At 47.0% G+C, this 26,034-nt stretch overlaps 1 protein-coding gene across 2 annotated transcripts in view; it reads right to left on the bottom strand.

Moving 5' to 3' along the window:
* The window catches only part of CFAP36 (cilia and flagella associated protein 36), a 108,177-nt gene extending 82,349 nt beyond the window's left edge, over window positions 1-25,828 (bottom strand). The window contains exons 1-2 of one of the 2 annotated variants that reach the window (XM_045011930.1): window positions 25,455-25,828; window positions 1,462-1,530 (exon numbers count right to left, since the gene is read on the bottom strand). In XM_045011930.1, coding sequence (XP_044867865.1) covers window positions 1,462-1,530; window positions 25,455-25,581 — 196 coding nt within the window. In that variant the 5' untranslated portion in view covers window positions 25,582-25,828. The remainder of the gene's footprint in view (window positions 1-1,461; window positions 1,531-25,454) is intronic. The other variant, XM_045011931.1, reaches the window with a different exon arrangement.
* Window positions 25,829-26,034: the final 206 nt, after the last annotated feature.

The following is a 26,034-nucleotide window of genomic DNA, read 5'->3' as shown; positions in this document are numbered from 1 at the left end:
AGCAGCTATCAAATCCCCCCTCATTCTTCTCTTCTGCAGAATAAACAATCCCAGTTCCCTCAGCCTCTCCTCATAAGTCATATGCTCCAGCCCCCTAATCATTTTTGTTGCCCTCCGCTGGATTCTTTCCAATTTTTCCACATCCTTCTTGTAGTGTGGGGCCCAAAACTGGACACAATACTCCAGATGAGGCCTCACCAATGCTGAATAGAGGGGAATGATCACGTCCCTCCATCTGCTGGCAATGCTCCTACTTATAGGAGGGGGGGGGATAGCTCAGTGGTTTGAGCATTGGCCTGCTAAACCCAGGGTTGTGAGTTCAATCCTTGAGGGGGCCATTTGGGGGAACTGGGGTAAAAATCTGGAGATTGGTCCAGCTTTGAGCAGGAGGTTGGACTAGATGACCTCCTGAGGTCCCTTCCAACCCTAATATTCTATGATATAGCCCAAAATGCCATTAGCCTTCTTGGCAACAAGGACACACTATCAACTCTCATCCACTGTAACCCCTAGGTCCTTTTCTACAGAACTGCTGCCTAGCCATTCGGTCCTTAGTCTGTAGCAGTGCATGGGATTCTTCTGTCCTAAGTGCAGGACTCTGCACTTGTCCTTGTTGAACCTCATCATATTTCTTTTGGCCCAATCCTCTAATTTGTCTAGGTCCCTCTGTATCCTATCCCTACCCTCCAGCATATCTACCACTCCTCCCAGTTTAGTGTCATCTGGACATTTGCTGAGGGTGCAGTTCACTCCATCCTTCAAATCGTTAATGAAGATATTGAACAAAACCAGTCCCAGGACCGACCCTTGGGGCACTCCGATATCTTCCTCCGATATCTTCTGCATCCACTCTGCTACCTACTCCCTAACTGCCCCCTTTCCTCTTCATGTCTCTGTTTCCCAATTCCCTCCTGGAGAGATGTTTATTTTGTACTGTTCCTGTCTCGAGCAGTTACAGGAGAAATGAGAGAAGAGTAGAGCTCTTGGGTTCATCCACATCTGAGTAGCTGGACTCATTGGTTGAAGAGCTGAAGAAGGTAGCACTAAGGCCATGTTTAGCAAGCTGTCTTCTCCTCTTCCACTGCTGCAAACAGTGTAAGAAGCAGATTTAGAAGTGTCTTCCTTCTCCTCTCTTGAGTTTCACTGAGTGAACTCAGTGGGAACGTAGCTGAGGCCCAAGTCAGCAAGTCTAGGTCTACACCTCTTATGAACACCTCTCAGTAGCACCAAGGGATATATTTTTTAAATTGTTGCTGTCTTCTTATCCAACAATTGCTGGCCAAGGAGCTAAGAAGTAATAGGCCTGGCTTTTAGCTATGGCCCATTTTCCCTGAGGAAGAGGCTCCAGTGAGAATGGAAATTGTAGCAACTTCTAAAAAGTAGTTTAAAACCCATACCTGCCCAGTGAATTTTAAGTCTAGATCTTAAAATATAAAATAACTTGCAACATTTCTAACTTACGTCTTTTTTTAAAACTATGTGTATACTTCCTTTTCCCCCCAGACACGAGAAGACATTGTCCTGAACCAACTGCAGAAACAGAAACATGTAATCAACTTTATCTTAAACATGATGTTCAGACAGAAGAAAATTAATCTTGTGGCGCAGAGGTGACCATTCACCTCAAGAAGACTGAAGCCAACATCCCAAAACCTAATAAATTTACAGTATTTCATAATTTGCATGTAAAAATAGGCAAATGGCAAACAGTATACTAAATATGTATTGATACAAGACAAAACTATTCTGTGTTCCCCATTTAAACCCCTAGGAGCCTTTCTTCCACACAGTTTTGGGAGAAAGCAACATGGGTGGACCTCTCTACTGGTGTAACGAAGGATACGTCCAGACACAATATATCGATCCCCGAACGTGCTCCCGTCGACTCCGGAACTCCACCAGGGCGAGTGGCGGTAGCAGAGTCGACGGGGGAGCCGCAGCCATCGATCCCATGCTGTGAGGACGGGAGGTAAGTTGAAATAAAATACGTCGACTTCACCTACGCTATTCCTGTAGCTGAAGTTGCATATCTTACATCGACTCCTCCCCCCCCAGCGAAGACCCGGCCTAAGACACGGAAAGCCATATTAATGATTTACCATTACAAGAAAATACACAGGAAGGCTTACATTCTGTAGACTATGATGAACCAGCACCTATTTTGAAAAGGGGGTTTAGTGAAACATGATACTGAGATCTAAGTACTGTGACTTCAGAGTTGGGTGTGATTTCACCTTTTAATGATGTGGAGGTAGAGAAAGAACTGACAGGGATTTGAAGGGGATTTCCAAGCAAACAGTCCCCTCTGTGAGCAATTGTCAGGCTAAGATGTAACCCTAATAACATGAGATTTGTAGAAGCAAGGATTGTGTGAGGCGAGTGGGTAAGAACTGTGTGAGAAGTTCTTGCAACCTTGAGTCAGATGAGTATGGAATGTAGACTATAGTTTAAATTGGTGAGAAAAATAAGATATCAGGATGCAGAGCAGTACTGGGGAACTGTTTTGCCGCCCTCAATAAGGTTTGAAGTGGTACTGAGGACTTAGCTTGCCACCCTCACTAAGGTAGTTGTATGCGGTACTGGGGACTATAGTCTGGCTGCCCCCAACAAGGTTAATGCATAAGGGAAATGCATTAGGTTAATGCACCGGTGCTGAGGGGTTTTACCGCCTCAAGAAGGATTTTGTCTGCCTCAGATAAGGGAAAAGTGTATTGAGTCTGGACATAAAGTACAGATGCATTGTGGTATTTAGAAACAGAGGCTTAGTGAATGTGTGTGTACACCAATGTGAATGAGAGTCACCAGAAGACACCCAGAGTATTCTGCGAAGTCGTAGGCTCGTGACCAGAAATACTCTAATGCAAGCCCGGTGACTCCACCTAGATGATCAGAAAAAATCCAACCCAAGCTGGGCTGTCTCTGCCTGGCATCGTCCGGCAAGGGGCTTGCCTGGGTCTAGGATTGTGTAAACCCATCTTCCCCTCCCCTTTCCTCTCTGTGTGAGCCACTGACTGATCTGACCATCTCACTGGAAGCAATGAGAGTAAGTGGTGCCATCTCTTTGAGACTAGCCAACACTCTTTGCTGAAAGGAGGTGTAGGAGGGTCGTTGGCCATCCTCATTCATCTTTCCTGTCTGAGTGCCCAGTGGGGTGAGACCCTTAGTTTATGAGCCGCTAGCGGACAGGATGCCCTCCCTGTGTGATTGGAAAATGGGTGAGGGACAGTCTAAGCATTCCCCCTCACCTCCTAAGGGTACCCCAGCATATTACATGTACATACATTATGGTCCCAGAACCTGCAGGTATTTAGAAAATTTGAATTTTTGCATGCATGATAATCCATCTAAACAATATCCACTAGAAGGTACCTTTGATTTAGATAAACTCACATACCTCAGAGGAACCCTTACATCACCAAAAGCCTCTGACACGTAGTGGGAGCAATTTGTCTATAGCATCTAGATGCCTCCCTACCCAAACCATTTTATTAACTCCCTCAGCTTCTTTATATCTCCAAGTAAGGTAAGGCTAAAAGCGAGGAGGGAAAGGAACGGGTTAATTTGAAAATTCAGCTTGGCCCAGAGATAAAGAGAAAGCTGCTCTGCATTTAAGGTCAAGAATCAACACAGACTATGCCAAGTACAAAGGAAAAACTGCTTTCAGCCTGTTCGGATATAGATATTCAAGCCTGTCTGCAAAGGCCTATATTTTAAGAATTTAGGTGTATTCTTATCACTTAGCTAGTTATAGAGGTATAAAAGAAAATCAAAATCATTGTTTATCTGTGTAAGGGCCTTCTCTCACTGTGACAGTCTAAGGCCCTGTTTAGTCATATTGAAATAAGGCAATCTGGGGCTGTTAGGAAGGTGATCCATGATCTATCACCTCCAGAGAAAGGGAAGAGCCTAGAACATGTAAAAGGAAATTTAGTTTGATAGTTTTCTGTCTGGTAAGAACCCACTTATCAATAGACACAGCTGGAAAACTCTTATGTCTGTATAAACATAGCTGTGAAATCCTCACTTCTGTATCGTTTTGTATATTTATTTGCATGGTCTCTGTCTGGTTCTGTGATTGTTTCTGTCTGCTGTATAATTAATTTTGCTGGGTGTAAACTAATTAAGGTGGTGGGATATAATTGGTTAGCTAATCATGTTACAATATGTTAGGATCGGTTAGGTAAATTTTAGTAGAATGATTGGTTAAGGTATAGCTAAGAATATTACTATATAAATTAGGGGCAAACAGAAAGTAAGTTGGGATTCGAAAATAAGGAAAAAGGAATTTGGATTTAAGCTTGCTGGAAGTTCACCCCAATAAACATCGAACTGTTTGCACTTTCGGACTTCGGGTATTGTTGCTCTCTATTCATGCGAGAAGGACCAGGGAAGTGGGAGAATGAAGGAATAAGCTCTCTAACACAGCGCAGCTGGCTGTGAAAAATAGAGACAGAGGTAAACCAAAGGCAATACAAGTTACAGGACTGAAATTACATTTGCAAAGCTTGGCTGCTCAGTGAGACCCAACAGTCTGCCTTTGCGACCCTGGAGCTGATGTGGTTTGGGGACACTGAAGAAGCCACAGTCAACTAGCCTGGACTGGAATACCGAATCTCTCTGAAAGAGACGCCCCAGGACACCCCAGAGCGTAAAAGAACAGCCCTCTCAAGAGCGGAAGCAAGTTGGAGATTGCACAGCACCTTATCTGGCCGTTACACACAGACGCGGCCACTCTGGACGTACGTGTGTGAGTATGAAAGTGGCTTAGGGCTTGTGGCATTAACGTTTTTCTTCCTCTGAGTGATGTGCGAACATTCCCAACACACTCTGTTGTTGTTTTATTATTTTATTAATGAAGCTTTAAAATTCAGTCATATGGTGTGTTTTCTTCATCTTCCCCCAACGATCCTGCAGTATCAGCCTGATCACCTGACACAAGGGATAGATTGGTAACAGAAATCTGTCAGTTTTGGTGGAAAATTGAGAAAGGGGGGAGCCCTGCAGAACGCACATCATGTTTTGCCCTTCTTATTTTCTGTTTGCTTTGCTTGGTATTGTTGGTATTATATGTTAAGAATTTCATGATTAAAGGTGTGTTCTCTCTCAGCCGCAGTAGGTCTGGGAACAGGAGTGGGGTTTAGCAGTCCTCTCTCCACCCCGGTTGACAGGGAAGGGTGGCAGGTGGATTTACCCCCAGTCGTAGCAGGACTGGGAAATAGAGGAGTTGGGGAATAAGGGAAGAGATGTATACCTGACAGCTAGAGAGAAAACTGAACAGTTAAACGCCAATTGGCTGTGCATTCTGTCCAGGTGGCAAGCCTCACGGGGAATAATTCAGGTGACTCACTGTGTGAGTGATATTGTTAAGAAAAGAGACCAGGAAGGGTAGGGGCTAGTCGAGAAGCCCACCCTCCTTGCTAAATTGGTAATGAAACAAGCCTGAGCCCATGGGAAGAAACGATTCAACAAGAAAAAAGGATCGGGCCCAGAAAGCAAGCAGGCAACAGGGAAAAAAGTTAACTCTGTAGTTGCTGGAGGAAATCAAGCAGTGAAACTTGGTAGGAATATCTGTAAGTAATCCAGGCAAGACATTATTTAAGTGGAATCATTCGACTACGAATAAGTTAGTCGAATTTGCTGAAGAACACTCCTCCTGTGTACAATCTGTGTTTTATAAGTTTGAGATGAATTGGTATTGTTTTAAAGTTGCAAAACCAAGAATACTTTTGCCAGACACAGGAAACTAGTGTTGTTTAATATGGTATTTAGCATTTAATCCTTAAGGTGACCTAATGCTTTACAAGATTTAAAATGTTTTAAATAAAGACCAAAGGTTGTGGCTGCAGCAGGGTAGTCAAAGCCAGGAGACTAAAAGATTTGAATTTATTTTTGGGTAACAAAATAGCAGATTATGGAGGAAATGTGCATTTTCCCCAGAACGTATGCAGTGTATATTGTAACAGGGGTAAGAGAAATGCAAACCTACCATGCTATTTAATTAAAATCATATTAGAACTCCAAAGGGAGCCACAATAGGTTGTGTTGTCTTTTTCAGATCGCTGTGCATTTGAAAACAGGAGTTAAAAGTTAATTGTGTCCAAAAGCAAGCCGAGAAAGTCTGTGTTAATGCAAATTACCTAAATGATAAAGATAGAAGCCATTGAAACCTGGGCTGCCTATGAAACAAATACAAGAAAATATGGTGTCAAGTATCAAAGGGGTAGCCGTGTTAGTCTGGATCTGTAAAAGCAGCAGAGTCCTGTGGAACCTTATAGACTAACCGACGTATTGGAGCATGAGCTTTCATGGATGAATACCCACTTTGTCGGATGCCTGACGAAGTAGGTATTCACCCACGAAAGCTCATGCTCCAATACGCTGGTTAGTCTATAAGGTGCCACAGGACTCTTTGCTGCTTTTACAAGAAAATATGGGTAATTCCTCTGTTTTGCCTGCAATTAATAAGGGTATTTGTATAAAAAGGAAGTATTTTAAGCAATGACTGACTGCCCCAGAAGGGGTAGACCTATGTTCTTTTTGTCTTTCAGAAAAACAGAGAAAGCTGATGCCAGCTGAAAAGCAATCAACATACCATGCATATACTGGCACAACAGGAATTATGTTCTGTGTTCTATGTCCTGTCTTGTGGTATCTGTCTTGTGGCCAAAATTGCTGTGTTTAATATTTTCATGGGACAGTCTAGTTCATAATTAAATAGAAGGGTTAAATCAAAATGCAGATAATTGTTTTATTCAATTTGGAATACAAAATGTTTGGATAATACCTAATTGCCTTCTATAATGAGATAACCGGCTCTGTGGATGAGGGAAAAGCATGTGCTATTTCTGGACTTTAGCAAAGCTTTTGATTCAGTCTCCCACAGTATTCTTGCCAGCAAGTTAAAGAAGTATGGGCTGGATGAATGGACGGTAAGGTGGATAGAAAACTGGCTAGACGGTCGGGCTCAACGGGTAGTGATCAATGGTTCCATGTCTAGTTGGCAGTCGGTATCAAGTGGAGTGCCCCAAGGGTCAGTGCTGGGGCCGGTTTTATTCAATATCTTCATTAACGATCTGGAGGATGGTGTGGACTGCACCCTTAGCAAGTTTGCAGATGACACTAAACTGGGAGGAGTGGTTGATACGCTGGAGGGTAGGGATAGGATACAGAGGGACCTAGACAAATTAGAGGATTGGGCCAAAAGAAATATGATGAGGTTCAACAAGGACAAGTGCAGAGTCCTGCACTTAGGACGGAAGAATCCCATGCACTTTTACAGACTAGGGACCGAATGGCTGGGCAGCAGTTCTGCAGAAAAGGACCTAGGGGTTACGGTGGACGAAAAGCTGAATATGAGTCAACAGTGTGCCCTTGTTGCCAAGAAGGCTAATGGCATTTTGGGTTGTATAAGTAGGGGCATTTCCAGCAGATCGAGGGATGTGATTATTCCCCTCTATTCAGCACTGCGGAGGCCTCATTTGGAGTACTGTGTCCAGTTTTGGGCCCCACACTACAAGAAGGATGTGGATAAATTGGAGAGAGTCCAGCGGAGGGCAACAAAAATGATTAGGGGGCTGAAGCACATGACTTATGAGGAGAGGCTGAGGGAACTGGGATTGTTTAGTCTGCAGAAGAGAAGAATGAGGGGGGATTTGATAGCTGCTTTCAACTACCTGAAAGGGGGTTCCAAAGAGGATGGATCTAGACTGTTCTCAGTGGTAGAAGATGACAGAACAAGGAGTAATGGTCTCAAGTTGCAGAGGGGGAGGTTTAGGTTGGACATGAGGAAAAACTTTTTCACTAGTAGGGTGGTGAAGAACTGGAATGAGTTACCTAGGGGGGTGGTGGAATCTCCTTCCTTAGAGGTTTTTAAGGTCAGGCTTGACAAAGCCCTGGCTGGGATGATTTAGTTGGGTTTGGTCCTGCTTTGAGCAGGGGGTTGGACTAGATGACCTCCTAAGGTCCCTTCCAACCCTGAGATTCTTTCCAACCCTGAGATTCTATGGATTCTATGAAAGTCTCTGTCTACTCCACACAATTAAAAATGAGTGCATATCACTGTCAGATGCTAATATATCAGATATTACAAGAGAGCTGCAGCTAGAACCTCCAAGGACCTGAGCTGTGCAAGATCTTGTATAACAAGTGTGATGGGTTGGATCACAGAAACCCCCTTGGGAACTGCCAAGTGATGTGCCAAGACTACTTCTGCCCCTGCCTTCCTTGCCAGCTCGGGACTCCAGTGCTTGTCTTGCTGAGCCAGACAAGCCAGTTTGCTCCAACACAGACCCAGGGTCTGAACCACATGCCCCAAAGCTGCAGACTTAACCTGAAAGCAGCTTACAGAAGTGTTCCTGTCTTTAACACTCAGATGCCCAACTTCCAATGGGGTCCAAACCCCAAATAAATCCGTTTTACCCTGTATAAAGCTTATACCGGGTAAACTCATAAATTGTTTGCCCTCTATCACACTGATAGAGAGAGATGCACAGCTGTTTGCTCCCCCCCCCCCCGCATTAATACATATTATGGGTTAATTAACAAGTACAAAGTGATTTTATTAAATACAGAAAGTAGGATTTAAGTGGTTCCAAGTAGTAACAGACAGAACAAAGTGAATTACCAAGTGAAATAAAATAAAGCACGCAAATCTAAGCCTAATACAGTAATACAACTGAGTACAGATAAAATCTCACCCTGAGAGATGTTTCAATAAGTTTCTTTCACAGACTGGACGCCTTCCTAGACTGGGCACAGACCTTTCCCCTGGTACAGCCCTTGTTCCAGCTCAGGTGGTAACTAGGGGATTCATCATGATGGCTGCCCCCTTTGTTCTGTTCCACAGGCGGGAATCCTTTGTCCCTCTTTGGGTTCCCACCCCCTCCCTCTCAATGGAAAAGCACCAGGTTAAAGATGTATTCCAGTTCAGCTGACGTGAGCACATGTCACTGTAAGACTTCATTACCCAGATGCCAGCACAAAGGTATACAGGAAGACTTACAAGTAAACTGAGCCATCTACAGTCAATAGTCCTGGTTAGTGGGAGCCATCAAGATTCCAAACCACCATTAATGGCCCACACTTTGCATAATTACAATAGGACCTCAGAGTTGTATTTCATATTTCTAGTTTCAGATACAAGAATGATCCATTTATACAAATAGGATGAACACAGTCAGTAGATCATAACCTTTGCAATGATACCTTACAAGAGACATTTTGCATGGAGCATATTCCAGTTACATTATATTTAAACTCATTAGCATATTTTCATAAAATCATATAGAGTGTAACGTCACACTCTACTCCTGAACTTCCAGAGACTTGAACACTGTTCATGGCGGAAGCAGTATAACTAAAATTCCTTTTTGGGCTCCGCTCTGGGGCAGACACTCCTGTGTCCTCCAAAAAAGGAAGGAGACCCTGATCCAGGTGTGGGTTCACAGCTACCAGCTATGACAGACCCTTCACTGGCCAGCAAATTCCCCCCTTCCCCTTTCACTCAGGTTGGGCTTGCTTCTAGATACAGAGTCCTTGGGGTCTGTTCCCACTGCAGCAGTCACCAGGACCCCAACTTCCAGCACCAGGATTCATGTCTCTGTGCATTTCTTCCACTTCCACAGCCAGTTCATGCTTCTGGGTCTCAATTTGCTTTGTCTTTTAAGTCCAGGGTTTGCTGGTGGGCAGCCTTTTCTTTTTCCAGGGCAGCCTTTTCCCAGGCAAATTGCACATCAATTTCCATTTGTCTTCTCTTGAGACTGTCACTCAATGAGCTGAGATACCACTGAGAACCCTCTCCTGCCACAACAGGCGCCCTTCCACTCCTGTCTTGCTGAGCTAGACATTCCCATCAGCTTCAGAACAGACACAGAGGTTGGACCACACCCCTCTGCAGTTCACTGAAACTGAGTTGCACTCAGCTCAGGGGCTTCTTAGCTAACAAAGACTTTCCCAGCGCCCAGTGTTCATCCTTTCTGGGCAGTTTGCAACTTGTGCAGTTCTAGCTTCTTCTGATCTTCACTCTTACTTATTTTCCTTACTTTTCTGTACCTATTTCCCTTAAAGCAAACAGAAAATAACAAACCAGTAACAACTTTGTCTGTTCTTCAGCCCCAACACCCAAACTCACTCAAAATCACTACCAGTATCTCAAAGCAATCAGCTGTGCACAGATCCTGCTCGACTACGCCACTGTGACGGGTTGGATCACAGAAATCCACTTTGGGACTGCCACCTGATGTGCTGAGACTACTCTGCCCCTGCTTTCCCTGCCAGCTTCGGACTTCTGTGCCTTGCCTCGTTTGAGCCAGACACACTAGCCTGCTACAAACACAGACCCAGGTCTGAGCCACGTCCCCCAAAAGCTCCAGGTTTAACTGAAACCAGCTTAAGAAGTGCTCCTATCTCCAGCACTCAGATGACCAACTCCCAATGGGGTCCAAACCCCAAATAAATCGGTAAACTCATAAATTGTTCACCCTCTATAACACTGATAGAGAAGTATGCACAGTTGATTCCCCTCCCCCCAAGGTATTAATACACACTCTGGGTTAATTAATGAGTAAAAAGTGATTTTATTAAATACGAAAAGTAGGATTTAAGTGGTTCCAAGTAATACCAGACAGAACAAAGTGAATTACCAAGCAAAATAAAATAAAAACATGCAAGTATAAGCCTAATACGGTAAGAAAACTGAATACAGATAAAACGACGACAAGTAAGCTTTCGTGGGCTAAAGCTCACTTCATCAGATGCATGAAGTGAAAAATACAGGAGTAGGTATAAATACATGAAAGAATGGGGGTTGCTTTACCAAGTGCGAGGTAAGTCTAACAAGAAATCAACTAACAGCAGGATACCAAGGGAGAAAAAATAACTTTTGAAGTGGTAAAAGAGTGCCCATGACAGTTGACAAGCCATTCAGAACACACACTTTGCATCTCTACAGAGGAAAAAGGACACTAAGCTATCTAAACTCCTACATGCCACAAGGGGCCACAACAGTTGCTCCCTTAACTCACCTAACAATATTGTTAATCTATCCAGCTATACTCTTAGCGCAACAGAAGAATCTGTCCTATTTTGGGGTCTCTCCTTCTGCCCCACCATCCCCACAAACATGATACAGTTCTGCAGTGACCTAGAATCCTACTTTAAACGTCTCCAACCCAAGGAATATTTCCAACACAGCACTGAACAGCACACTAACACACAGGAAGCTTCCTACCAACACTACAAAAAGAAGGATTCTGCATGGACTCCTCCTGAAGGTCGAAACAACACACTGGACTTCTACATAGAGTGCTTCCATCGACATGCACGAGCTGAAATTGTGGGAAAGCAGCATCACTTGCCCCATAACCTCAGCCATGCACAACACAACACCATCCACAACCTCAGAAACAACTCTGAAATCATAATGAAAAAGGCTGACAAAGGAGGTGCTGTAGTCATCATGAATAGATCAGAATATGAACAAAAGGGTGCTAGACAACTCTCTAACACCACATTCTACAGGCCATTACCCTCTGACCCCACTGAGGATTACCAAAAGAAACTACATTAGCTGCTCAAGAAACTCCCTAAAGCAGCACAGGAACAAATCCACACTGACACATCCCTAGAGCCCCGACCAGGGACATTCTACCTGCTACCCAAAATCCATAAATCTGGGAATCCTGGATGCCCCATCATCTCAGGCATTAGCACCCTGCCAGCAGGATTATCTGGCTATGTAGACTCTCTCCTCGGACCCAGTGGTGAGCTCCAGCCGGTTCGCACCGGTTCATAGGAACCGGTTGTGAAATTTAGAAGCCTTTTTAGAACCGGTTGTTCCAGGACAACTGGTTCTAAAAAAGCTTTTAAATTTAACAAAGGCTTGGGCAACTGTCCACCCGGCCCCAGCTCACCTCCCCGTCTCCCCTGAACGCTCCGCCCTCCTTCTCCCCGCCCCTCCCCTACTTCCCACGAATCAAATGTTCGCGGGAAGCCTGAACCAAGCAGCAGGCAGGTAAGCCGGGCTGGGGGGGATGGCGCATGCGGCCCAGTCCGGCTCTACCTGAACGGCTCCCCCTGGCCCTGGCCGAACGCCTCAGCCCAGTCCAGGCCAAGCACCCCTGGCTCGGGCTGGTCCCGGTCCCAGCCGAGCGGCTCCGATTTGGCCCACCTCGGGCCCCGCAGCACCGGTCCCGGCCGAGCGGCTCCAGCCCGGCCTGGCGGGCCCCGCAGTGCCGGTCCCGGTGCCAGCCGAGCGGCTCCGGCCCGGCCTGGCAGGCCCCGCGGCGCCGGTCCTGGAGCCGGCCGAGTGGCTCCGGCCCGGTGGCCCCTGCAGCGCCGGTCCCGGTGCCGGCCGAGTGGCTCCGGCCCGGTGGCCCCTGCAGCGCCGGTCCCGGTGCCGGCCGAGTGGCTCCGGCCCGGTGGCCCCTGCAGCGCCGGTCCCGGTGCCGGCCGAGTGGCTCCGGCCCGGCCCAGCCCGGCCCGGCGAGGTGAATCGGGCCCCACAGCGCAGGCCGAGCGGCTCTGGCCCGGCCCGGAGAGTCAGGCCCCGCGGTGCCGGCCGAGTGGCTCCGGCCCAGCGAGTCAGGCCCCATGGTGCCAGTCCCGGTGCTGGCTGAGCGGCTCCAGCCCGGGGAGTCGGGCCCCCCGGTGCCGGCCCGGCGAGTCGGGCCCTGCAGCGCCTGCCCCAGTGCCGGCCGAGCAGCTCCGGCCCGGCGAGTCGGGCTCCGCGGCGCCGGTCCCGGAGCCGGCCGAGCGGCTCCGGCCCGGTGGGCCCTGCAGCGCTGGTCCCGGTGCCGGCCGAGTGGCTCCAGCCCAGCCCGGCCCGGCGAGGTGAATCGGGCCCCGCGGCGCCGGCCGAGCGGCTCTGGCCTGGTCCGGCGAGTCAGGCCCCATGGTGCCAGTCCCGATGCTGGCCGAGCAGCTCCAGCCCGGGGAGTCGGGCCCCCCGGTGCCGGCCCGGCGAGTCTGGCTCCGCGGCGCCGGCCGAGCGGCCCCGGCCCGGCCCGGCGAGTCTGGCGGCGCCGGTCCCGGCGGCGCCGGCCGAGCGGCCCCGGCCCGGCCCGGCGAGTCTGGCTCCCCGGCCCCGGTCCCGGCGGCGCCGGCCGAGCGGCCCCGGCCCGGCCCGGCGAGTCTGGCTCCCCGGCCCCGGTCCCGGCGGCCCCGGCCCGGCCCGGCGAGTCTGGCTCCCCGGCCCCAGGCCGAGGCGGCGCCGGGCCGGCCCGGCGAGTCTGGCTCCCCGGCCCCAGGCCGAGGCGGCGCCGGGCCGAGGCGGCCCCGGCCCGGCCCGGCGAGTCGGGCCCGGCAGCGCCGGTCCCGCTGCCGGCCGAGCGGCTCCGTCCCGGCCCGGGGCGCCGGTCCCGCTGCCGGCCGAGCGGCTCCAGCCCGGCACGTTGGGCCCCACGGCGCCGGTCCCGCTGCCGGCCGAGCGGCTCCAGCCCGGCACGTTGGGCCCCACGGCGCCGGTCCCAGTGCCAGATGAGCGGCTCCGGCCTGGCCCGGCTCGGGGAGTCGGGTCCCGCGGCGCCAGTTGCGGTCCCGGCGTAGAAGACCCGGTCCCAGCCCCAGGTAGTGTGGTAAGGGGGCAGGGAGCAGGGAGGGGGTGTTCGGTGGGGGGTGGATGGGGTCAAGGCGGTCAGAGGGCAGGGAACAGGGGGATTGAATGGAGGCAAGCATCCCGGGGGGCAGTCAGGAAGGAGCAGGGTTTGGATGAGGTGGTGGGGGGCAGTCAGAGAGAGAGAAGGGGTGGTTGGATGGGGCTGGGGTCCCAGGGGACCATCAAGAATGAGAGGAGGGGTTGGATGGCGCAGCAGGGGGGCAGTCAGGGGACAGGGAAGGGGGGGATGGGTCGGGGTCCCGGGGGGGGGTCAAGGAACATGGGGGGTTGGATGGGGCACGAGCCCCCGGGGGAGAGGCACGACCCCCTCGTGAGGGGAGAAGGAGGGAACCTGTTGTTAATATTTTGGCAGCTCGTCACTGCTCGGGCCCTATGCTACCAGCACTCTCAGCTATCTTTGAGACACTTTGGTGATCTTCCAGAAAAACCATCCTAGCCCCTATAGATGTAGAAGCACACAAATGTGGATTACAAGCCATCAGGAATAGCATGCCTGATACCATCACGGCAAACCTGGTAGCTGAACTTTGTGACTTTGTCCTCACCCACAACTATTTCAGATTTGGAGACAATTTATACCTTCAAGTCAGCAAGACTGCTATGGGTACCCACATGGCCCCTCAGTATGCCAACATTTTTATGGCTGACTTAGAACACCGTTTCCTCAGCTCTCATCCCCTTACAATCCTACTCTACTTGCGCTACATTGATGACATGTTCATCATCTGGACCCATGGGAAGGAGGCCCTTTCATGACTGAAAATACACGTTCTGAGTATGCATTGCTTATGGGTATACTGAGCACGTATGACACCAGCTTTGCCATGTTCAGTAATTCAATGCTACTGTCCTTGTTTCTCAGCACTTGAGACCAGAGTTCCCCAACTGAACAGTTTCCTGGCTCCAACTTGGAGTTGCTGTCTTGGATGATACAGTATTCATCATAGAGCTGATCAAGATCCACTGTTTTCTGAAGGTTTACAGCTGTCATGGCTGCAGACAGATCCTTGAATTCGAATACCCTATTAACTATGATGTTCAGGCACTGGATATTGAACAAGTATCCAGCTGTTGAAAAATCAACCTATTTCTCCAAATATAGGATTGACACATCGTAACATTTCATGAAGTCTTTCTGGAGACATGCAGCAGTGACAGGCAGCATCTCAGTTAATGCACTTTCAACTTTGATGCCAAAGAATAGGTCATTTTTCCATTGCTGAAGTTTAATTCTCAGAGTATTCATTATGGCATACACGTCACATGCTGTCATACTCTCATTTTCCAAACAGAGCACAGTATCATTGAAGATTTTCAGGACATTCTAGAGGAAAAACAGATGAACCTCAACTTTGCTAGGCCCCTCACCTTGTTCACCGTTTTCCCTGTCCAAGAACAGCATCCATAGAAACGTTGGACACTTCTCACTGCCCAGAGAAACGAAGTAGAACTTAACAGCCTGCCACATATTTACAAGCCTGTTTACAGCTGGGAAAAGACTCAACCAAAGTGTCGGAACATGGCGCAATAAAGTGGCATACTCCATATCCACAAAGTCAAAGTCTCTTAGCAGAACTGCTGAAATGATTGAACATCTTAATCACCAGAGTCTCAATGTCAATTTGTAGTGTATTGCTACCAGGTTTGACGGTGTTGTGCACAACATGGGCAGGGCAGTTTGCTGGCAAGATATTTTTATTTTGTTTTTTTAAATTCTGGTACACTGATTGTCGCTTTCCATAATTCACGTTTGCATTATCAGCACAGTAGGAAGACACTTTGTTTAGGTCTAGTTTGTGTGTTGCAAGTTTTTCAAGTAATGTGTTGCTTATTGCCTCTGCGGTTTCTTCCCTTTTCTCATAGAAGTCTAACAATTTATCTTGGACCCCATGTTCAGGTGTCCAGTATCTCAGTGATAAGGGGAAAGTTTTCACATTGCCCTTGTTAGATGCATCTGTGGCAACTGAGAAATAGGGACCATCTGGCTTGCTGAGGTCTTTTAAACATTCTGTTGAGAGTGGTGACAGCACATTTTTGATCAATGCCTCTGCTTTAGTATGGCCACAGCTGACGTGCTTTGCAATTGTTGAATCTGGATACAAGGTAGGTGCCAGTTTAAGTTCACAGTCACATGAGCGATAGGAGTGTTGATGGACTACTGTGTGGTAAATTTGAGTTAGCTCAGTAGCGATAACCTTGTTATTGAAGGATTCATCTGGCTTGCTGAAAAAATGTGAGACCAGGGTATTGCTCTTGTGAGTCTGGGTGTTTTGTCCATGATTTTTTGATTCAGCATGATGCTTAACATCAGACTCACCGCCATGGCAAATGGTAAATTCCTTCCTGCATGCTTTACAAAAAGCTTTTGAATCACACTCATAGGATTTCCGAATCCAGGTGTAAGTGGCTTCCCATTCTGTCCTGTAGCTGCACTGTCTTTTTTATTTTTTGGTAGTTGAATCATCCCTTGCCGTTACATTTCAGGTGGGGTTTTCAGCTGAAGACTGTTAGCTAGCTAGCTAGCCACTGAAAACAACTGTGCAGTCTCTGTGCTTCTTACGTGCCCACTGTAGTTTGTCCTACGGCACTGTGGTTCAGAACTGTAAACTACCGTAAATTTGCATTACACCGGAAAACAATCTGAAAAAACAAAAATGCCAGTAGATAATGTATCACAGTCGAGTTTAATGGGACATTCCCAATCAACTAATTTTCTATTTCACTACCAAATGCAAAATTGTACCTGAATATCAGGACAATGGTGTCCCAATTGTACATTAAGCAGATGTACACTGCCAGGTGCAATCCCTGCTTGCTAATGTGGGTAAGTGAACAGGGCAGCAGCCTAGCAGTGCTCAGTCCTGCCCGGTGTAGAATCAGCATGTGCAGAGGCAGGTGCCTCCTTTCCTTGAGAATTGGTTCATTTTGTTTTCACAAGCTCTAAGTGAAAGTGTAAGGCAAACCCTCACCCCCAATAGTGGCTGCTGTGGTTAGAAAAGGGAAATTTGAATCAGGGCTCCTCAAATCCATTTCTGGCTCTGCCATTGATTTATTATGTGGTCTTGGAGAAATTACTTTACCTTTCCCCATCTATATAATTATGATTTATTCTTTGTAATACAGCAATAATACAGAGTCTCTAACTAGCCCCTTTGTGCTTGGGATACTGGATCTAATAATGCTTAGCTACTTCTCAGGTGTATTGTGAGGATATAAACCTTGTAAAATGTTTTGAGATTCTCTGAAGAAAAATGCTATACATGTTTAAAGATATAGTGATGAGTGTGATGTAACTGTCTGGACATATAGTGGTGCAAACCATTATTACTGTTCCAATACATAAGGGAAATATTTTGGAAATTAAGGCTTAATCAAAGAGCACTGGGTGAGGGATTTTATTCTCTCTTTTATAATCCAAGTGTTTTTAAATATATTTATAAAGCTAACTATGTATGTGAAGGGAGATTCTCAACCTAGGAAAGCCAAAATGGTAAGTATTGCACTAAGACGGTTAGGTGATCTTAAAAATACTTAAATACAATTTGATGAATTTTATGCCACTTAACTTTTTATACATATTTTAAAAAATATCTATGTGAAATCTTTTACAAAACGTTTACTGTAAAAATCTGATGTATTTTTGTACTTTGTTGAGGTGAAACAAAAATATTGCTAGAATCCAGAGACTGCATCAACATACTACTACTTGGGTGACTTTTTTGGCCATGGGGTATTTGAGAGGATTCCTGAAACCTGGAAGAATCCACCTAGCCACAAAGTGACCAATATTTTGCATTCAGAATTCTTCAAAACCAGTCAGGAAGAAAAGTTTTATTCAATCTTTCTAGGCGTCATTAATATCAGAGCTATAAAGCCAAGGAAAGAATGGTAGTTATTTCAGAAGAAAAGTAATTTTGATATAGTCTTGTGTAATAAATATTTATATAGCTATCCAAGGTGTCGGAACTAATCATTCTAGTTTTCCTTTAAAAGGGAAAATTTATCATGGTTTTATTTCAAGCTCAGAAATGTAGCATACACAGTAGTGTGATATTTCAGTTCAAGAGACAGATTCAAATAGACATTTTCATAAGATCACAGTAAAATTTCATAGCATAGTACTACTCCAAGAAGTGATGATATAAAATTTTTCATGTTCTTACTCAGGAGTTGTGCTCACTGCAGATTGAGTTGGACTCAGTGTGACTCGCTCCTCAATATAAAGATAAACCCAATTCTGTTGCAGACAGGGAGAAAGGCAAGTGGCTTGGTGTGCTGGTCTCCCCGCCCCTCCCCAAGCCCGCCTCACTCCCTTCTCCTCCCCGAACCCTCCCACCCTGGGAGTCCCTCCCTTTGGCTGCCGGGTTTCACACCTGCTTGGCCAGGAGCCCCCCCAGAGGGATCTGCCAGAGGGGGCCGGCCAGGTGAGTCCCAGCAGTGCTTACCTGGAGCAGCTCACAGGAAGCACAGGTCCCTCTGGCTTCTAGGGCCGTGCAGGTCGGGTTGAAGGGGGGTAGGAGGGCTCTTTCCCGCTGGCGCCTGCTGCCCACATCTACAAGCCCCGCCCCGCTGCAGCATGCAGCGGAGCGGAGACCTCCTGCCCCCTCTGTGTGCCTGGGGCAGGGTTGCACTCTGCAGACTCCTGCTGGCCGGCGGGCTGGCGCTGCCGTGCCAGGAGCTCAGCTGCGCTGTCCCAGGGCCCCCCAGGAGGAGAGGTGAGTGGCGCCAACGGTGCCGGATTGCCGCAGTCCCCTCGATATCGGGACAAAGTGTGTCCCGACCAAGGTAAGGTCGGGACGCGGGACAAATCCCCTAAAATCGGGACTGTCCTGATAATATCGGGACGTCTGGTCACCCTACTCATAACAGACCTAGAAGTGGCAATTCTTCAACAACAAAACCTTCAAAAACAGACTCCAATGTGAAACTGCAGAACTGGAATTAATTTGCAAACTGGATACCATCAGATTAGGCCTGAATAAAGACTGGGAGTGGTTGGGTCATTACAAAACCTAAACTTAATTTCCCCATTACTAATTTCTCCCTACTGTTACACCTTCTTGTCAACTCTCTGTAATGGGTCACTTCAAAAGTTATTTTTCCTCCCTTGGTATCCTGCTGTTAATTGATTTCTCTCATTAGATTGACTTCACACTTGGTAAAGCAACCCCCATCCTTCTATGTATTTATACCTGCTCCTATATTTTTCACTTCATGCATCTGATGAAGTGGGCTCTAGCCCACAAAAGCTTATGCCCAAATAAATTTGTTAGTCTCTAAGGTGCCACAATGACTTTGTGTTGTTTTTGCTGACACAGACTGTCATAAACAGATAGTTAAGGGTTAATGCCTCTTTTACCTGTAAAGGGTTAAGAAGGTCACCTAGCCTAGCTGAAACCTGACCAGAGGAACCAATGGGGGAACAAGATGTTGCAAAAGGAAGGAGGGAAGTTTCCTTTGTTTAGAGTCAGTTTCAGTTTTGGCCTGAGTGGAAAAGATCAAGGAATCAGCCTCTTATCAGAGTAGTGAGTATTAAGGAAGGAAATAAATAGGTTTATGTTTTTTTTCTTTTTGTAACTTGTCTTGGCATTAAGGGGATAATCAAATTTGGTATTCTTGTGTGTACTAAGGTTTTTGCCCAGGGGAACATCCTGTGTTTTGAATTTGTCGTCTGTGAGATCAGCTTGTTTTTTTTGGTCCCTGACAGGAAATTAGTTCCCGAATCAGTAAGGATGTCGGAGGGCCAACCTACTCTGGCAAAAATGTCTGCTAATGCCTGGCACACACTTTTAGCCCTGGTGTTGCTTAAGGGTACTGCTTCTGGCCACGGGTGGCAAAATCCATGAAAGTTAGTATGTATTGTTTTCCTCTGGGTGTCTTTTTTTGGAAAAGGACCCAGAATATCCACAGCTACTCGCTGAAAGGGAACCTCAATTATGGGGAGTGGCTGGAGAGGGGCTTTGACCTGGTCTTGGGGTTTTCCCACTCGTTGGCACACCTCACAAGACCGGACACAATTAGCAACATCCTTGCCCATTCCCTCCCAGTGGAAGGACTTCCCCAAACGGTCTTTGGTTCTGTTCACCCCAGAACGGCCAGCTCTTCTGGAGATTTAACACTTGTTCCTGATATCCAGGCATCCCAATTTTTCCCAATGTGGTAGGCATGTCAGGTAAATGAGACATCTGGTTTCCACCTTAGGGCTCTGAACTGCCGACGGGCATGCTTGGGTGTTAGCCCCATTCTGATTCTGGCCTTGTTTTTAAAAAGTTCATAACTGTTCATGTGTTCCTTAGGCATTTCAGCCACCAGCTCTGCAAAGGGTCCACTGAGCTGCAGCCTCAGCTTTACCATGTACTGGTCTGTAGAGATGTTGTACCCAAGGCAGGCCCTTTCGAAATGTTCTAAGAAGGCCTCCGTATCATCGCCTGCCTTGTAGCTGGGGAATTTTCTGGGATGGGGAGCGGTACCTGGAAAGGGGTTGGCTGGTATATTTTGCCTAGCCCTTGCTAACTGCAGTTCATGATTCATCTCTTTTTCTTTCTGCTCCATAGCTTTTTTATGGGCATCCTCTTTGGCTTTTTCTTCTTTTTCCCTCTCCTCCATAGCTCTTTTGTGGGGAGCCTCAGCCCTGGCCATCTGTCCATCATGTTCCTTTTGGTTCTCCTCATCCTGGAATTTGGCTAATTCTAGGTCCTGTTGCATAGTTTTTTTTTCCTTTGCCTGACATTTTCTCCCTGGTCTACCTTAGCTATCTTTGTTTGAGAGGTAAAAAAAAAAAAAAAGCTTGTAATTCCTTTGTGAATGTAACTTGAACCTCAGTAAGAAGGAACAAGTAAAACCCGTTTTGTAACTTGTCTGGCAGTGTTAATTACCCTCCAACTATCACAGCTGGAAGCCATTTCTAACAGAGTCTTGTTAGAAAACTTAACCTGTTTGCCTCAATTTCCTTCCTTAATACTCACTACTCTGATAAGAGGCTGATTCCTTGATCTTTTCCACTCTGGCCAAAACTGAAACTGACTCTAAACAAAGGAAACTTCCCTCCTTCCTTTTGAAACATCTTGTTCCCCCATTGGTTCCTCTGGTCAGGTGTCAGCTAAGCTCAGTGACCTTCTTAACCCTTTACAGGTAAAAGAGGCATTAACCCTTAACTATCTGTTTATGACACAGACCAACATGGCTACCACTCTGAAACTGAATACAGATAAAATCTCACCCTCAGAGATGTTTCAATAAGATTGTAACACAGACTGGATGCCTTCCTAGTCTGGGCCCAATCCTTTCCCCTGGTACAGTCCTTGTTCCAGCTCGTGGTAACTAGGGGATTTCTCATGACTGTAACCCACTTTGTTCTGTTCCATCCCCTTATATGTCTTTTGCACAAGGCAGGAATCCTTTGTCCCTTTCTGGGTTCCCACCCCTCCTTCTAAATGGAAAAGCACCAGGTTAAAGATGGATTCCAGTTCAGCTGACATGAGCACATGTCACTGTAAGACTTCATTACCCACTTACCAGCACAAAGGTATACAGGAAGACTTACAAGTAAACTGAGCCATCTACAGTCAATTGTCCTGGTTAATGGGAGCCAAAAAGATTCCAAACCACCATTAATGGCCCACACTTTGCATAATTACAATAGGACCTGAGAGTTATATTTCATATTTCTAGTTTCAGATACAAGAATGATACATTGACATAAATAGGATGTACACGTTTTGGCTAATGTACATGGCAGAGGGGCATTGCTGGCACATGATGGCATATATCACATCAGTAGATGTGCAGGTGAATGAGCCCCTGATGGTATGGCTGATGTGATTAGGTCCTATGATGATGTCACTTGAACAGATATGTGGACAGAGTTGGCATCGGGCTTTGTTACAAGGGTAGGTTCCTGGGTTAGTGTTTTCGTTCAGTGATGTGTGGTTGCTGGTGAGTATTTGTCCTCGCTTACAGACAACCCCTGAACCTGAAGCAAATACTCACCAGAAACCACATGGTTTAGGGATGGTGTACCTACTTTCTATTTGTCAGAAGCTGGACATGTGAGACGGGGGATGGATCACTTGATGACTGCCTGTTCTGTTCATTCCCTCTGGAGCACCTGGCATTGGCCACTGTCGGTAGACAGGATACTGGGTTAGATGGACCTTTGGTCTGACCCAGTTGTGATGCTGCACTCCATAATGTTTTATGGAAATATGCTTATAAGTGTGAATATAATGTAACTAATATTCTTTATGCAAAAGGTCTCTTGTAAGGTATCATTACAAAGCTTAAAATCTACTGAATATATTCCTCCTCATTCTTGTATCTGAAGGTAGAAATATGAAGTATAATTCTGTGGTCCTATTTAATTATGCAAAGTGTGGGCCATTAATGGTGGTTTAGAAGCTTGATGGCTCCCATTGACAAGGACAATTGGTTGTAAATGATCTGTTTACTTGCAAATCTTCCTGGCTGCATGTGGGCCAGTCTGTAGGTAATGAAGAATGAGGTCTTACAATGACATGTAACCATGTCACCTGATACTGGAATCCATCTTAAATCTGGTACTTTTCCATTTAGGAGGGGTAGGGACCCAGAGAGAAAAGAGTTCCACCTTGTGCCAAAGCTATTAAAAGGGGTGGAACAGAACAAAGGGGCTGCAAGTCATGCAAACACCCCTGTTTTCCACCTAAGATGTCTGCTTGAACTAACAAGGACTGTACCAGGGAAAAGGATTGGGCCCAGACTAGGAAGGAGTCTAGTCTGTGAAAGAAGCTTATTGGAACATCTGAGGGTGAGATTTTACCTGTAATCAGTTTCTTAATGTATTAGGCTTAGACTTGCGTATTTTTGGTTTATTTTGCTTGGTAACTAACTTTGCTCTGTCTGTTATTATTTGAAACCACTTAAATCCTACTTTTTACACTTAATAAAATCACCTTTGTTCATTAATACCTGGGGGGAAAAAACAGCTATGCATATCTCTCTATCAGTGTTATAGAGAGTGGACAATTTATGAGTTTACTGTGTATAAGCTTTATACAGAGTAAAATGGATTTATTTGGGGTTTGGATTCCATTGGGAACTGGGGGTCTGGGTGCTGGAGATAGGTGACCTTCTGAGCAGTTTTTGGTTAAAGTCAGCAGCTTTGTGGGGCGTGGACCAGACCTGGGTCTGTGTTGCAGCAGGCTAGTGTGTCTGGCTCAACAAGGCAGGATTCTGGAGTCCCAAGCTGGCAGGGAAAATGGGCTCAGAGGTAATCTCAGCTCACCAGGTGACAGTCCCAAGGCATCTCTGTGACCGAACCTGTCACACCAGTATGGCCATTCTTAAGTACAGTCTAGTCCTGAAGTCTTTCCTCTCCACCACTTGGCTCATAACTAGCTATCAGGGGAGAGCTCATTCAGACTTTGCTTACAAATCACAATTTGAAATTATTAAGTTGGCCAACGTCACCAAAAAGCATGCACTGACAACAGCTGTGTGAGGAATCTAGTCTTTGTTCGTATTTTCAAACCTATTATGCTTTTTCCAGTACAAGTATTTTATCATACACTGTATGTGCTTTTAAAGTGTGTATTAATGTTTCAATTTCAATTCAAATTTCCAACCAAGGACTAAATTGGCAACACTTAATGTAACTAGTTGACCACTGAGGGAGTGATGGAGAAATTCAGGGGGTAGTTACAAGCTTTCAAGCCACACAGAGCTCTTCTTCAGGTATGGGAAAGGTACTCCCTGTGTCACAGCAACATGCAAGGTGGAACAGATTGTTCAGCATACGTAGTTAGCACATACATTCAAGGCAGAGTGGCCCATTAACACCTCTGAAGTCACAGGACAAAAAGAGGGGGTAGTGGGTTACAGATTGTTGTAATAAGCCACAAATCCAGTATCTCTGTTCAGTTCTTGATTTTAAGCCATGTCTACACTACCACTTATGTCGGCAAAACTTATATCACTCAGTGGTGTGGGGAAAAAAAAACAACAACCTAGCAATGCAAGTTTCGCTGGCATAAGTAGTAGTATGCACAGCTACTGCCTCTCATTGGGGGTGGTTTAATTATGTGGACAGGATAGGTCTCTCCCTTTGGCATAGAGCAGCTACACGAGAGACGTTACATTGGTGCAGCTGCATCGGTACAGCTGTGCTGTTGTAAGGTCTCTAGTGTAGACATAGCCTTAGTGCAGTGGTGCTGAAGGCTGATTTTCAGTGGCACTCACACTGCCTGCGTCCTGGCCACCAGTCCGAGGGGCTCTGCATTTTAATTTAAAATATTTAAGAAGCTTAAATTAAAATTAAAAACCTTATTTTCTTTATATACAACAATAGTTTAGTTATATATTATACACTTATAGAAAGAGACATTCTAAAACATTAATGTATTACTGGCACACAAAACCTTAAATTAGAGTGATTAAATGAAGACTCGGCACACCACTTCTGAAAGGTTGCCGACCCCTGCCTTAGTGTCTAGCAGAGGAATTAATTTAAACTCCCAGGCTCATCTGCTGAAACTGTTGTGCAGATTTTCTTTAAGGATGAGGACTGACAGGTCAGAGAAGTGACTGCTTCATGATAAGCAATACCATACCACTAAAATCTTTATACCACACAATCACTTGTTTATATAAACTTTAGATTAAAGAAAAATTTGAATAATAATTAGCATTTCTAGATGGTAAATAGCAGTAAATGACCAGTTCATTCCTTGTACTGATTCAGTAAATTATCTGTCAATTACTGTAAATTAAATTTTCCAAGAGCAAAACAATAGATATAAAATGTTTTAATGGATTTGTTAGTAATGTAAAACCTGCAAAGAGTAGTAAAAACTTTTTTTAGTGTCTATAACTGTCCTGAAAATCTTAATTCCTGCCAAACTACTGTCATGAACTCTTGACTCTAACATGCAATAATTAAAAGCCATGCTAATTATCAATTATTAAAGCAACTCCATTTACCTTTTATAAATGTCACAACAGTTATAAGTTTACAATGAAGAACTTTCCTAAGTATGTTTCCATGGAACACATAAAATTTCCGTCTTTATTTGATACTATCCCCTATTGAAAGCACAGCACTGAGTCACTAGGAAGTAAGACTAGCAGAGCACACTTCAGTGAAGTGTTTCTACCTGGAAGCAGATCTAAGAATCAGTTTAGTGCTTTCTGAGAAGTCCCTGGGAGAAGGATGGTGCCTGATGAGATGCCCCCAGAGAACGAGTCCAGGACATTTGCAGGCGAGATCCCAGGGCACCAACCTTCGCATCCCCAGTGGCCATTGTCCAGTGGCCTTGTAGCCAGACTTGGCAGAGAGGCCACGCCCCAAGTAGCCATGGTGACAGCGCTTGGGGGAGCCAACGCTGCTGCAGGCCAAGAGGTCCCACGCTCCTAGGGTGCCCAGATGTCCCAATTTTATAGGGACAGTCCAGATTTTTGGGTCTTTTTCTTATATAGGCTCCTATTACCCACCACCCCGTCCCGATTTTTCACGTTTGCTGATCACCCTACGTGCTCCAGAAAGGTTGGACGGCACTGAATACAGAAGAGGAGTCCAGGCCTGGAGCAGGGGGCGGTAGATGCACCTGCCTTCGCTCTCTGGGATGAGAAGGAGCCAGGGGAGGGGCACAACGGTATCCTCATCTCAGGGCCTCCCAGACCGCGCTAGCTTCTCTGCCAATAAAGAGAAAGTGGGCAGCGCGCAGGAAGAGCTGGGGCCGGAATGTCTCTCAACAGGCCTAGCAACGCCCTTCTCCCCAGGGTGCCCCTGCCACGGCGCTTTGGGGGGGGGGGGAAGGAAGGCTCCGCCGCTCCAGCCCCTGCAGGGTCCCCGCCCCCGGCCTCTCACCCGCGCACTTCTGCTCCAGGAACTCCAGGATGGGGATGGTCCAGGCGGGCCCGCGCAGGAAGCCGGCGATGCTGTCTACCACCCACTCCACGTCCGCCTCCGCCTCCGCCTCCCCCTCCGCCGCCATCGGGGCGCGTCCGGGCCGCCGCCGACTGCCCGCGCACAAGCTCCGGGGGAACCCAGGAAGGCCCGGGTAGAGTTGCGGCGGCGGTTGGGGCTTCGTTAGGTCACTATCGCATTGGTCGTCACACAGGGAGCGCGCGCTCCGCGGAGCATTCGATCCCGTCGCGCGCTTTCTTCCTTGTGTTAAACGGTGTGAAGCGCGCGGCGGCAGCGTCACTGTGACACAGTCCAGGTGGGAGAGAGGCACTGAGCGGACGGAACGTTGGGCGGGGCCGCGCCTCAGGGCCGGTCTCTGGTTGCGAGGCCACGCGCTGGCGCTGGGGGCGCGCGGGAGCGCAGGGCCCGAGGAACGGAGGAGCGTTGAACCCGTGGGACTCCCTGGTCCCGGTGCAGCTCCTGGACTGCAAGAACAGCCGTGCGAGGGTGGGACGCCCTGTTTTCTCCGAAGGTTCTGCCC

The sequence above is a fragment of the Mauremys mutica genome, chromosome 3 (assembly GCF_020497125.1).
Source record: "Mauremys mutica isolate MM-2020 ecotype Southern chromosome 3, ASM2049712v1, whole genome shotgun sequence".
In the NCBI taxonomy this organism is placed as follows: Eukaryota; Metazoa; Chordata; order Testudines; family Geoemydidae; genus Mauremys; species Mauremys mutica.
This window is presented reverse-complemented; position numbering and strand designations above follow the sequence as displayed.